Below are 13,658 nucleotides of genomic sequence, written 5' to 3'. Positions count from 1 at the left end.
TATTATTATTTTTAAATTTGAGGGTTTTTATAGCATCTTTCTTTTTTTTTTAAAGAAATTTAATAAACGGTCATTTCAATTTCGAAAAAAATAGTGTTTTAATCACTGTTATTAACCACTTGAAATTTATTAGATTTTATTAAGATTTTATATCAAAATTTGATGTTTTAGTTGAAAAAAGGTGTTAATAACTTGTAAAAAAAAGGTGTTAATAAACTCTGAATTTTTATTTCAAGTACAAAACATTTTATTCTAAATATTTTACAATATTATCAACGACTAGAAGATTTTTTAGTTTTTTTAATTTTCTATACCTAACAACTCGTGAAACATTTTTTCAAGTATGAAATAATTTAATATTAGTCATTGGAATTTAATTAAAGGATGTATACGTATTTATATAAAATTTTAGAAAAGTTTATATATTTATCTAGAAGTTCTACAATTTTATTTTAGTCAAATGACATCACCAACCATGTAATATTTAATAATATTAATTAATAAAAATAATAAAATAATTAAAAAAATTATAATATACATACATATATATACACACATATAGTGTACGTGTTAATGATTGATTTAATTTTTTTTTTGTTTTCTAAAGTTTTACTGCCATGTCATTTTAAATAATATAAATTTGAAAAATGTTTTTTAATTAAAAAATTTATTTAATGATTTAAAATAATTAATGAAAAGTATATGTTTTTTTTTAAAATTTAAAAATTAGGGTTTTTTTCTTTCTGAATTCATCCCTTTGTTTTTTTTTTTTTTTTTTTTGCCTTTCGGTACCCACCAATCTTCATTTTTTCTCTCTTTGAAAATTGTTCCCAAACTTCTCCCCATTGGTTATTATGATCCCACTGCACATGGAAACAGAATTTTCCCTGGAACAACGTAACGTAAGAGTTGAGGGGTCGAAAAGAGAGAGATTTGAGAAGTTGGGTAGGAGCATAAATATAAGTTAGGTTGCTGCCATGCATAGGTGACACGTGTTCCATGACACGTGGTGAGCTGGTAGAGGTTCAATGATGATAACATGTAGATGTATCAAGATTTTGGAATGAAAATCTTAAAATTTGATTTTGAATCCAAAGGAGTTGGGTTTGAACATAACAACGGGTGGAAAACGGTCATATAAAAATACAGTGCGAAATTCAAATGAAATGCAAGGGGAGCCGAGTGGCCAACGGTCATATAAAATTATGAATACAGGGCGAAATTGTAATTGCGTTTAAAATAAAAGGTCTTACGTGCAATTTAACGGTCATAAAACCCCATTCATCCTCCACGCTCTCATTTCTCTCTCTTCTCCGAAGGCGATTTTGCCCTAAAAGCTCGTGGCTACGTGATGCTCAAGACATCGTTTCCAAGCTATCTTCGGAAAAAGCCAAGACTCGTGAAGTAACCCGTTGTAGTTGTTTTCACCTTGTTTGGTTTCGAAATTAGCATTTCTGCTTCGTTTTGCATGTTTCCTTGGACTTCCATGGTAAGTTCTCAGGATATGATACTTTGCCGTTTCCTTTTTTATAATCCTTGACTTCTTCTCTAGGGCTTCTGGGTTCTGTAACGCTATGTTCGTTCGTGGATTTAGCGCTCGATTCTCCTATTTTTCATGTGGGTTTGGTTTTAAATTGCCACTTCATCCCGGTCACCCTTGTCTTTTTTGCTTTAGTTTCCCAGGATATACTAGGATTGAAATTTCAAAAAAAATGGTGCTTTCTTGGGATTTTCTTGCAACTAAAAGCTGGCTTTTTGGATATTCTATAATTTCTATTATAGTAGAGATTTCATTTCATGGTGGTTTTTGCGGTATCATCTTGGTATGTTCTTTTGTTTTCCTTTTTCCAAACGAGGATAAATGTTTAGAGTAACATGCTACTTGATGAACTGGGTCGGTGATTTAAAACATACCAGAAACTGCATAAATGATTTTGTTAAAAAAAATTTGCCACTTTTATACATTTAGGAGCACCATGTTCTGTTTCTTATCGATAATTTGTGCTGGGAAATCTATAAGATGATAGCACTTGTAGGCTCTCAAGGCAGAAAGTTATGTTGAATTGTTTTTTTTTTATAATAAATAGAAATGTTCTCTTTTTCAGAGAGAGGGGTCTCATTCAGAAAGGGAAAAATCAGTCTGATCTGATGACTTTGATACCTTTCCTTGTATGTATAGATGGTTATTGAAGAAGTATGGGATCTGACAAAATCATTGTTTTGAGTTATTTTTCTCATAATGTTGGATAGTTGTTTGATCTTGCGTTTATTTAGTGCATTTGACAGGTTGGGTAGAATAATGATATCCATAGCTACAGATTACTTTTCTGGTTCTCGTTCAGATGACAATGAAATTTCATTCTTTTCTATTATTTCTTCCTAGATAAAAAGCAAGGTGCTACTTTTCGCTTAAGGGTTTGCGAGTTAAACAAACTGATTCTTACCAGAAATGCATAAATTTATTTATTTTTTTTATAAAATTTGCCACTTTTGTGTGTTTAGGAGCACCATGTTCTGTTTCTGATGGATAATTTGTGCAGGGAAACCTACAAGATGATTTGCATCTTAGAAGAAATCTCTTGATAGCACTTTTCGGAACCCAAATCGAAGGTATGTTGAATTGTTTTTTATAATAAATATAGATGTTATCATTTTCATAGACAAGGGTCTCTTATTGAAAGAAAAAGATTAGTTTGATGATTTTGATACCGTTCTTTGTATATATAGGTGGTTATTGAATAAGTCTTTGTATGTGATATAAGATATCACTAAACCACTGTTTTGAGTTGTTTTTCTCATAATGTTGGACAGTAGTTGGATCTTTAGGTCTATTTAGTGCATTTGACAGTTTGAGTACAATTTTGATATCCATAGTTTTTACCATTAGATTTCTGTTTCTGGTTCTAGTGACAACATGATTTCGAAACGTAAAATATTATCCCATTGAGCATCTCGATATGTTATGGAGTTCATCGTTTCACATATATCAGATTGTATGTCATCTTCCCATTGTTGACTTCATTGATCTCACTGTACCGACCACTCAATCATGTTTGAGCCTTGATTTTTCACTGACACAATTCCATTTGTTCTTTTTCCATGAGTGAGGGCATTGTCTTAATGTTGAAAGAATGTTTGGACCCTTTGGTTCAAATGGCGGTGAGTAGAAGAAACTTGCAAAATATGGCCACGCTGGCCTAACACAAGACGCTGTAAGAATTTTACAGTTGTTTGATCTATTTACTTTGAATGAGCGTTGGTTGGCCTTGGACTTCATCTCAAGTTACTTTTCATTTATGGGTTGCGAGTTAAACAAATTGATTCTTTCCAGAAATGCAGAATTGATTTTTTTAATATAATTATTACCTCTTTTTTGTGTTTAGGAGCACCATGTTCTGTTTCTGATGGATAATTTGTGCAGGGAGGCCTACAAGATCTCTTGATAGCATTTTTCGGAACTCAAATCGGGAAGGTTTGTTTAATTGTTTCTTATAATAAATATAGATGTTCTCATTTTCATACACAAGGGTCTCATTTGGAAGAAAAAAAATAGTTTGATGATTTTGATACCTTTCCTTGTATGTATATATATATGTGACTATGTGTTTATTGAAGAAGTCTTTGTATGAGATATGACAAACCGCGGTTTAGAGTGATGTTTTCTCATAATGTTAGACAGTTGTTGGATCTTAGGTCTATTTAGAGCATTTGACTGGTTTGTTGCAATTTTGATATCCGTAGTTGAACATTAGCCTCCTGATTCTGTTTTAGATGAGAACAAAATTGCATTCTGTTATTTATTCCTAGATAAAAAGCAAGGTGCTACTTGGTTTGCGAAACATAAAATCTTACGGAATTGGACGTTTAAGTATTCTATGGAGTTCATCGTTTGAAATATGTTCGATTACATTACAACTTCCATTTGTGGGCATGTGTTGATCTCATTGTACCACTCGATCATGTGATTGGGTGTTAAACTAACTGCTTCTTACCAAACCTGCATAAACGATTTTGTTTAAAACATAAACGATTTTTCATGCATAATTTGTGCAGGGAAACCTACAAGATAGTTTGCATCTTAGAATAAATCTCTTGGTGGCACTTTTGTGCACTCAAATCGGGAAGGGCTATCAGCTGCTACTTTTCTGCATAAACACATTTCCTTTGATTCTTTTACCCTGAATGAGTGAATGGCTATCAGCTGCTGCTTTTGCACTATGTAATGGCTGAACAACTTCGATTCTATTCTACTTATATGCTGACCGGGGCACCACAAAAAGTGGCAAATTGTGTGGCGAAGGTGCTTGTTATGTTTTACGTTTTCCTTGTGAATTTTATTCCTTATCATCTCAGAAATGTTTCTGCTGGGAGTAACAGAGTTACATGGACAAGTGTGCGGTTAGTCCTTTGGAGTATATTTTTAACGGCTCAAAATTGAGACGATTCTGATTTTTTGTGCTGTTAGTGCGAGAAAATGCTTTATAAACCTTTGGTCTAAGTCGCATACGCACCCATGTTTGTCTGTTGCTTTTTCGCTTCATCGGATTTTCGGAGGCCGGTTACTGCAATATGGAATTCAGTCAGTATGTTTAGAATATCATCCTGATCAGAAGATGCTATATTTCTTATAGAAAAAGTAGGCACTATCTCTTTATGTGTGAACTTGCATTATGTTTCGGTTCTTTGGCTGGTCTGCTTACCCAAGTTTATTGTTTTCAGGGGAGGACATTTAAAGGAAGTATGCGGACATCCTAAACCTCGGTGTCAAGTGTGCTAGGAGTGCCAACAAATCCAAGTCTCGTGCTGTATTTGATATTTCTTGGGTGGTATTGCATTCTTTGGAGGAAGCATGATGAGCACTGACGGTGTAGAGCTTACGAGGACCATCAATGCTAGTCTTCCTTGGAAAATGGTGGCTAAAGGGAGCAGGAGCTCAACAAGACGAAATAAGAAACCGGTTTCCCGAGTTGCAGCCTTGGGAGTTGAGGCAGCAGGCACAGTGGTGGAAGGTGTTTCAGAATCTGAGAAGGTTCTTATCAGCTTCCTTTTCCTCTTCTATGGTTTTGTTCTCTCTTGAACGTTAAATTGGTCCACCGTTATATGCAGATGAAAATTTTGTTTCAGGTCAGCCTTGGACTTCATCTCAAGTTACTTTGAATGAATGGAACATTTTGACAAAAAAAAGTTACTTTTCACTTATTGGTTGCAAATTAAACAAACTGATTCTTACCAGAAATGCATAAATGATTTTTTTAATATAAAATATTACTTATTTTTTATGTTTAGGAGCACCATCTTCTGTTTCTGATGGTTAATTTGTGCAGGGAAACCTACAAGATGATTTGCATCTTCGAAGAAATCTCTTGATAGCACTTTTCGGAGCTCAAATCGGGAAGGTATGTCGAATTGTTTTTTTATAATAAATATAGATGCTCACAATGTTTTATTCAGAAGAAAAAATTCAGTTTGATGATTTTGATTCCTTTCCTTGTATATATGGCTTTTATTGTATATATGACAACGTGTTTTCGAAACATTAAATATTATCCCATTTGGCATCTCAATATCCTATGGAATTCATCGTTTCACAAATATCAGATTACATATCAACTTCCCATTGTTGATTTTTATTGATCTCAATCATGTTTGAGCCTTGATTTTTCGCTTACACAATTCCATTTGTTCTTTTACCATGAATGGGGGCATTGTCTGGCTTCTTCCAGCTGCTGCTTTTGCACTATGTGTTGGCTGAACAATTTAGATTCTATTCTTCTTATATGTTTACCGGGGGGTACAACGAAAGTGGCAAATTGTGTGGCGAAGGTGCCTGTTATGTTTCATTTCTTTTTATCTCAGAAATGTTTGTGCTGGCATCTTCAGGAATTGATTTTACCCTTCTTTTTTTCAATTTTGTTTTTTTGGCAGATGTTAATGCTGAAAGAATGTTTGGACCCTTTGGTTCAGATGGCGGTATGTAGAAGAAACCTGCAAAATCTGGCCATGCTGACCTAACACAAGATGCTGTAAGAATTTTACAGGTATTTGATCTATTTACTTTGCAAATCAGCGTTGGTCAGCACTGGGCTTCATCTCGTGTTACTTTTCGCGTACGGATTGGGAGTTAAACAAACTGCTTCTTACCGGAACCTGCATAAATAAATTTTTTTTTTAAAAATTACCATTTTGGTATGTATAGGAAGACCATCTTCTGTTTCTCATCCATAATTTGTGCAGGGAAACCTACAAACTTCTTAGAAGAATCCCTTGATAGCACTTTTCGGCACTCAAATCGAGAAGGTATGTTATGTTGGATTGTTTTTTTATAATAAATAGGAGAAATCGTAAAAAAAAAACTCTATATTTTTTCCAAATCATCGAAAAAACCTTATATTGTTTACCATTAACCGATAAAATCCTGAACTTTTTAAAAATTTGTCAAAATCTCTCTGCGTCTGTCAACTCAAACAAAAATGTTGATTTGTTAAATATATAATTTCCAAATCATGTACACATCATCATAATTATATGTGACACCCCGATTTCTATGTCTCATTCACAGATTATGTTCCGTAGATAAATTCCAATAAAATATTTATTTATATAAAACTGTAGAAAATTTTAAACATTTTTTTTATTCAACCGCAACGGAAAATAATTTACATTAAACATACCAAACCATAAAAAGTGTTGAAATCCTAAAAAAAGAAAAGAAAAGAAGATACACACGTTTACAATATACTTTAAAAGTTCAGTTACTAAACAAAGCGTTTGGGAATTCGATTATCTTCTGGTTGTTGTTCACGAGTTGCCAAACATACTACTCTTCACCTGAAATATTGTATAACAACGTCTAAGCCAATGCTTAGTGAATGACTCGGGTTAAATTCGCAACTTCAGCTTTCATTGAAACGGTTAAAACCCAACATCTATAAAATTTTAAATTTTAATATCTATCATTTCAAGTAATTAAATCTAATTAAAACCCAATCATGATCCACTATCACGATCCGTATAATCATGTTATAGGATAATCCCGTCAAATCATCTTTATGTGCATTGCACATATTGATCAATCCAAGCAAATTACATGTGAGGATTAAATGTGATCTTCATAACTCCCCATCGGTAACCGATATCACATATCTCGGAACCGGAATTACACAACCTTATCCACTCCAGACGTCAATCCCTGACGCCATCGACTGTCGGGCAGAGCCAATCACTGAAACTCTCCCTCGCCGACCATCCGCCGCGGAAACACTCATCAGACTTGAGCTCGAGTCTTTCAGAGTATCACCGTACCACCTCCTCGGGAGAATCACTCAATCCCGAATCTCAGGTTTTAATGCCTATTCCCCGCCCCAGGATCAGTGGGGTCGTTGGCGCGGTTATCAAAGAACCGTATTTCCTCATTGACGCAGCAGTACTGACTTCATATAGTCAATCGGTACTGACTACGCAAATCATTGGGTATCTCAATCACAAACATATCTCAACTTATATACGTTCTAAATCGTAATAACTGAACTAAATCGATATATTATTAACACCACACAATTTTATCCTTTTTAATTTGAACTTTCAGGTTATATCAATATTTTCTCTTTATCTTTAATTTATATATATATTTTTTTGAATTATTTATTTATTTGTTTATTTCCATTTTATTTTATTTTTAGACATTATTTTACAAAATTACAATTATTGCAAGATTTAATTTTTAACATACTTCATTTAAAAAAAAAAAAAAAATATCCCAAATATTATTTCCACCCAAAACAATGATAGTAAATTTAAAAAATTTAACACAAATCACTCACCGAATTTTTCTTTTTCAAATGGGGCGTCCTCCAGAATTGATCGATTTACCGTCTTTAATTTGCAATAATCTCTTTTTTTTTTAATATATTTTCTCTCTCTCTTTTTTTTTTTTTTAAAAAATATCTCTTCTTATTTTTTTTTTTTAATCTCTCTCTCTTTTTTTTTTTAAATCTCTCTTCTTATTTTTTTTAATCTCTCTCTCTTGTTTTTTTTTATGTGTGTATGTAATGTCTTCCTTTTATAGAAATTTTTAGGTTGTTGTTTTTCTATTTTCTATGGGTATTTGCCCATTTATTTATTTTTTTGTTGTGGGCATTAGCCCATATATATTTTTTTGTTGTGGGTATTAGCCCATAATTTTGTTTTGTTTTTGTTATTCTTGTGGGTATTTTTTTTTATTTAATTTTGCTGTGTGTTTTTTTTTTTATTATTATTATTTTAAAACAAATTGGGCACTTAAGTCCATTATTATTACAACACACCTCCCATAAATTGAATTCGTCCTCGAATTCATAATTTAGTCATTACAACATTTGGTTAAAGAGGTAGGGATAATTGTTAAACATATCAGTCTCAGGTTCCCATGTCATATCTGAAATCCCTTGACTACGCCATAGGACTTTGACGAGCGGTATTTCCTTATTCCGTAACTTCTTGATCCTACGATCGATGATCTGCAGTGGTTCATCCCGGAATCGCGTACCGCTGGTGAATTCTAGTTCTTGTGGTTGTAGCATATGAGAAGGATCTACAACGTACTTTCTTAACATTGATATATGGAATACATCGTGGATATTGCCCAGTTCTGGTGGTAGTCTCAAACGATATGCCACAGCTCCTATTTTTGCAGTAACCGGGTATGGCCCAATGTAACGTGGCTTAAGTTTTCCAGATTGTCCAAACCTTGCATGTCCTCGCATTGCCTGTACACGAAGGAATGCTTGGTCTCCCACTTCCATTGTAAAATCTCGTCTCCGTCGATCTGCATAAGATTTTTGTCGGTCTTGGGCCACTTTCAAATTAGCTTTGATGTTTCGTATAACTTCCGTAGTTTTCTCCACTATTTCGGACCCAAACACTCGTCTTTCCCCAATCTCAGTCCAACATATCGGGGTTTTACAGGGTCTCCCATATAGTGCTTCGTAGGGTGGCATTCCAATACTGGCGTGATGACTATTATTGTATGAAAATTCACACAACGTTAAGTATTTATCCCATGGAACTCCCCAATCCAAAATACATGCTCTCAACATGTCCTCGAGGGTTTGAATAGTCCGTTCCGACTGTCCATCTGTCTGTGGATGATACGCTGTACTCATTTTTAGTTTTGTCCCTAATGCTTTCTGAATAGCATTCCATAATCTTGAAGTAAAACGTGGATCACGGTCAGAGATAATTTCAGTTGGCACACCATGTAGTCGAATAATTTCATCCACGTAAATTTGAGCAAGTTTATCAACAGGATATTCTTGTCGTATTGGTATGAAATGAGCTGATTTGGTTAATCGGTCCACGATTACCCAAATAGCATTTTTCTTTGTCGGCGTCATTGGTAGACCCACTACAAAGTCCATGGCAATTGAATCCCATTTCCATTCTGGAATTTCTAGTGGTTGTAATTTACCTCCTGGCATTTGTCGTTCGGCCTTCACTTGTTGACACGTCAAACATCGTGCCACAAATTCCGCAACATCTCTTTTGATCCCCGGCCATGTGTACCATAATCGTAATCCTTGGTACATCTTGCTAGCTCCTGGATGAATAGCCAACTTTGACTGATGAGCTTCTCGCAAGATGTTTTGTCTTAATTCTTTGTTATCAGGTACACACAATCGGTTATGGAGTCTCAATGCATTTTCATCATCTAATCGATAACCTTTCTCATTGTACTTGTCCATCTCCTCGATGCACTTCATCAGTTCTAGATCAGTACGTTGCTCTAAGATTACTTTCTCTCTTAAGCTTAGAGTGTGATTGTTTTCTTCCAGCGACAAGTGTCCAAGCATAGCTGATAGCTCACACATATTCCTCCGTGATGTTGATATGACCCGTATAGCCGATAAAATCTTCTTTCGACTTAGTGCGTCAGCGACTACATTGGCTTTTCCTGGATGGTAGGAAATTTCTAGGTCATAATCCGCTATGAGTTCCAACCATCTGCGTTGTCGTAAGTTCAAGTCTTTTTGGGAGATCACATATGTTAAGCTCTTATGGTCAGTATTGATCCTAACCCTTTCGCCATACAAATATGATCTCCAAATTTTCAACGCATGTACTACAGCTGCAAGTTCCATATCATGTGTTGGGTAATTTTCCTCGTGCGTCTTTAACTGCCTAGAGGCATATGCTATGACATGTCCTTCTTGCATTAATACACAACCCAATCCTTGCTTAGATGCATCAGTGTACACCTCGTATAGTATCCCCGACCTTGGTAACGCTAGAATTGGTGCAGAAGTTAGACGTTTCTTAAGTTCTAAGAAACTATTCTCACAATCTGCATTCCAGTCAAAGCGCACATTCTTCCCCGTCAACTTAGTCATTGGTTTTGCCAGCTTGGCAAATCCTTCAACAAATCGACGGTAGTAACCTGCTAATCCCAGAAAACTTCGAATTTCTGTTGCCGTTGTCGGTGTTTTCCAATCCATAACTGCCTCAATCTTGGATGGATCAACTTGAATCCCTTGTGCCGAAACCACATGGCCTAGGAATCCAATCTCATGTAGCCAAAAGCTGCATTTACTAAACTTGGCGTATAACTTATTCTCTCTCAATCGCCACAGTATTTTTCGTAGATGTTCTTCGTGTGTCTTCTGGTCAGACGAGTATATGAGTATATCATCAATGAAGATAATGACAAACTCATCGAGATAATCCATGAATACTCGATTCATTAACTGCATGAAGACAGCTGGAGCATTTGTGAGTCCAAAAGGCATAACTATGAACTCAAAATGTCCATACCGAGTTCGAAATGCTGTTTTCTGTATATCATTTGACTTGACCCGGATCTGATGATATCCTGACCGTAAGTCAATCTTTGAAAACCACTTCGCTCCTTGAAGTTGGTCAAGTAATTCATCAATCCTCGGTAAAGGATACCGATTCTTGATAGTTACTTGATTGAGTCCCCTGTAATCAATGCATAGTCGCATGGTACCATCTTTCTTCTTAACAAAGAGTACAGGAGCTCCCCAAGGTGATATGCTTGGTCTGATAAAACCTTTCTCCATCAATTCATTTAGTTGTTTCTTCAGCTCAGCCATTTCGGTCGGAGCCATCCGGTATGGAGTTTTAGATATTGGTTCTGTTCCTGGTAGGATGTCGATAGAGAAATCCATTTCTCGTTCTGGTGGCAATCCTGGTAATTCTTCGGGAAAAACGTCCTTAAATTCTCGAACCACTGGTGTGTTTTCCAACTTGGTCTCGTTTTCCTCTGTTCCCGTAACGACCACCAAAAATGCCTCATTTCCTTTTTTTATCATTCTTCCAGCTTTTAATGCAGATATAATAGGATACTTTGATTGTAACATTTCTCCAACAAACTCGAATTCTCCCTGGTTGTCATTGAACCGAATAGTTCGTTGACGACAGTCAATCCGAGCTTGATATGTTATCAACCAATCCATTCCTAATATTGCATCGTATCCTTGGAGGGGGATAATAATAAAATCCGCAGCTACATTTCTTCCACATATAATAATATGTGTAGTGCGTAAAACCCCTTGTATAGGAAGAATTTCTCCCGCAGGTGTGCGTACTATAATGCTAGATATAGAGACAATCTTTTCGGGCCTCATTTCTTCTATTTTTTCCAAACTCAAGAAGCTATGGGTTGCTCCAGTGTCAAATAAAGTATAACATGCAACGCCATGTATAATGAGTATACCTGTAATTGCAGCTGCTTCTCCTGCTTCTTGCTTAGCCTCTTGGTCGTTGGTGTACTCATATGTCGGTGCTTCTGTTTCAGCGGTAATTGCATAAACACGAGGTGCGACTCTTGAATTATTCGTCGGCGGAGGACGAATAGGCTTGTTACCCGGCTGCCCAACGATGACCTCTCTACAGTTCATGGCAAAATGACCTAGTTTACCGCATCGGTAACAGGTGAGTGGTACGCCACATTGTCCAAAATGAAATCGTCCACATTGGTCACATGGCTTCTTTGGTGGTGGTGGCGTTTGAGAAACCAGTGTCTTCCCCTTATCCCGATTAGGGTTAATCTGACCAGTCCTAGCAGGTGGCCTGACAGCTGGAAAACGTCGGGTAGGACTACGTTCTCGAACCCTGACTTCTTCCTTCTCCTCCTTCTCGCCTCGCTCCACCTTCTCTAATTGACTGATGTATCGGCTCAATGTGGGATACTCGTGTATTTCAATCTTCCTTCGAAGGTACGGTCGTAGTCCTGCAATGAATTTCTGAATCTTCAATGCCTCAGTGGGAACCAAGTTTGCACCATAGGTCAACAACCGTGTGAATTCTGCTTCATACTCTCGGATTGTCATGTTTCCTTGCTGAAGTTGGATGAACTCAGCAAGTCGATGATGTTGGTCTTGCCTTCGATAATACTTCTGTTCGAATTCGGCTTTGAATTCCTCCCATGAAAAACGATGTCCGGTGGGCTTCTCCCTTATCACTCCTTCCCACCAGTGACGAGCTTGTCCAGACAGATGATGGCTCGCAATCTCTGCACGATGTTGTAGAGGGCAACGCACGTACTCAAAGTCCCGAGAGATTCGCACTAACCATTCCTCGGCAACCTCTGGGATCAAGGATCCTTCGAACCATGGAGTATGCATGGCTCGAAGTTCTCTAATGATTGGCAGGTAATCTTCAGGTATTACTGGCATTTGAACTCTAGGTGGAAGTTGTATGCCTTCGTCTGGATAACCATCTGGTGGTGGCGGTGGTGGGGGCATATGACCTTGCACGAATTGCCACATTGCGTCTCGAAATTCCTGAAATTCTTGACGCAACTCGTCCACTCCTGCGTTGGGTAGGGGTGCTTGAGGTTGTGCACCACCAGCTCCCATCAAAGGTCGAGCACGACGTGGAGGCATTCTCACTGTATGTGATAAAATACCTTTAGTATTTGACGACAATGAAAATTAGTTTATCTCTATTTGAAAATAAAATTTTAAATCTTAGAGACATTCTTTTCTGTGGAAAGAACTGCTCTGATACCAAAATGTGACACCCCGATTTCTATGTCTCATTCACAGATTATGTTCCGTAGATAAATTCCAATAAAATATTTATTTATATAAAACTGTAGAAAATTTTAAACATTTTTTTTATTCAACCGCAACGGAAAATAATTTACATTAAACATACCAAACCATAAAAAGTGTTGAAATCCTAAAAAAAGAAAAGAAAAGAAGATACACACGTTTACAATATACTTTAAAAGTTCAGTTACTAAACAAAGCGTTTGGGAATTCGATTATCTTCTGGTTGTTGTTCACGAGTTGCCAAACATACTACTCTTCACCTGAAATATTGTATAACAACGTCTAAGCCAATGCTTAGTGAATGACTCGGGTTAAATTCGCAACTTCAGCTTTCATTGAAACGGTTAAAACCCAACATCTATAAAATTTTAAATTTTAATATCTATCATTTCAAGTAATTAAATCTAATTAAAACCCAATCATGATCCACTATCACGATCCGTATAATCATCAAACTTGGTTCCCACTGAGGCATTGAAGATTCAGAAATTCATTGCAGGACTACGACCGTACCTTCGAAGGAAGATTGAAATACACGAGTATCCCACATTGAGCCGATACATCAGTCAATTAGAGAAGGTGGAGCATACTACTAGAATTTTGACT

The 13,658-nt window shown here is 36.2% G+C and overlaps 1 protein-coding gene and 1 long non-coding RNA gene across 7 annotated transcripts in view; both read left to right on the top strand.

The window, feature by feature from the left end:
* The first annotated feature begins 1,667 nt into the window (after positions 1 to 1,667).
* LOC104823529 lies at positions 1,668 to 3,473 on the top strand. The gene is made up of 3 exons (XR_773348.2): positions 1,668 to 1,823; positions 2,541 to 3,212; positions 3,422 to 3,473. It is a non-coding gene; the product is annotated as an uncharacterized LOC104823529 (long non-coding RNA).
* Positions 3,474 to 3,963: 490 nt separating this feature from the next.
* The window catches only part of LOC104823530, a 12,694-nt gene continuing 2,999 nt past the window's right edge, over positions 3,964 to 13,658 (top strand). The window contains exons 1-7 of one of the 6 annotated variants that reach the window (XM_010555139.2): positions 4,451 to 4,636; positions 4,720 to 5,029; positions 5,325 to 5,396; positions 5,724 to 5,823; positions 5,926 to 6,038; positions 6,235 to 6,297; positions 11,792 to 11,873. In XM_010555139.2, the coding sequence (XP_010553441.1) occupies positions 4,850 to 5,029; positions 5,325 to 5,396; positions 5,724 to 5,823; positions 5,926 to 5,978 (405 nt within the window). In that variant the 5' untranslated portion in view covers positions 4,451 to 4,636; positions 4,720 to 4,849 and the 3' untranslated portion in view covers positions 5,979 to 6,038; positions 6,235 to 6,297; positions 11,792 to 11,873. Of the gene's footprint in view, positions 4,301 to 4,326; positions 4,399 to 4,450; positions 4,637 to 4,719; positions 5,030 to 5,324; positions 5,397 to 5,723; positions 5,824 to 5,925; positions 6,039 to 6,234; positions 6,446 to 11,791; positions 11,874 to 13,658 lie in introns of those variants that run through there. The other 5 variants (XM_010555140.1, XM_010555141.2, XM_019203643.1 and 2 more) reach the window with 5 other exon arrangements.

Source organism: Tarenaya hassleriana, unplaced genomic scaffold, assembly GCF_000463585.1.
Source record: "Tarenaya hassleriana unplaced genomic scaffold, ASM46358v1 Cleome4, whole genome shotgun sequence".
Taxonomy (NCBI): Eukaryota; Viridiplantae; Streptophyta; class Magnoliopsida; order Brassicales; family Cleomaceae; genus Tarenaya; species Tarenaya hassleriana.
Note: the sequence above shows the minus strand (reverse complement) of the source record. Positions and strands in the feature narration are given on the sequence as shown.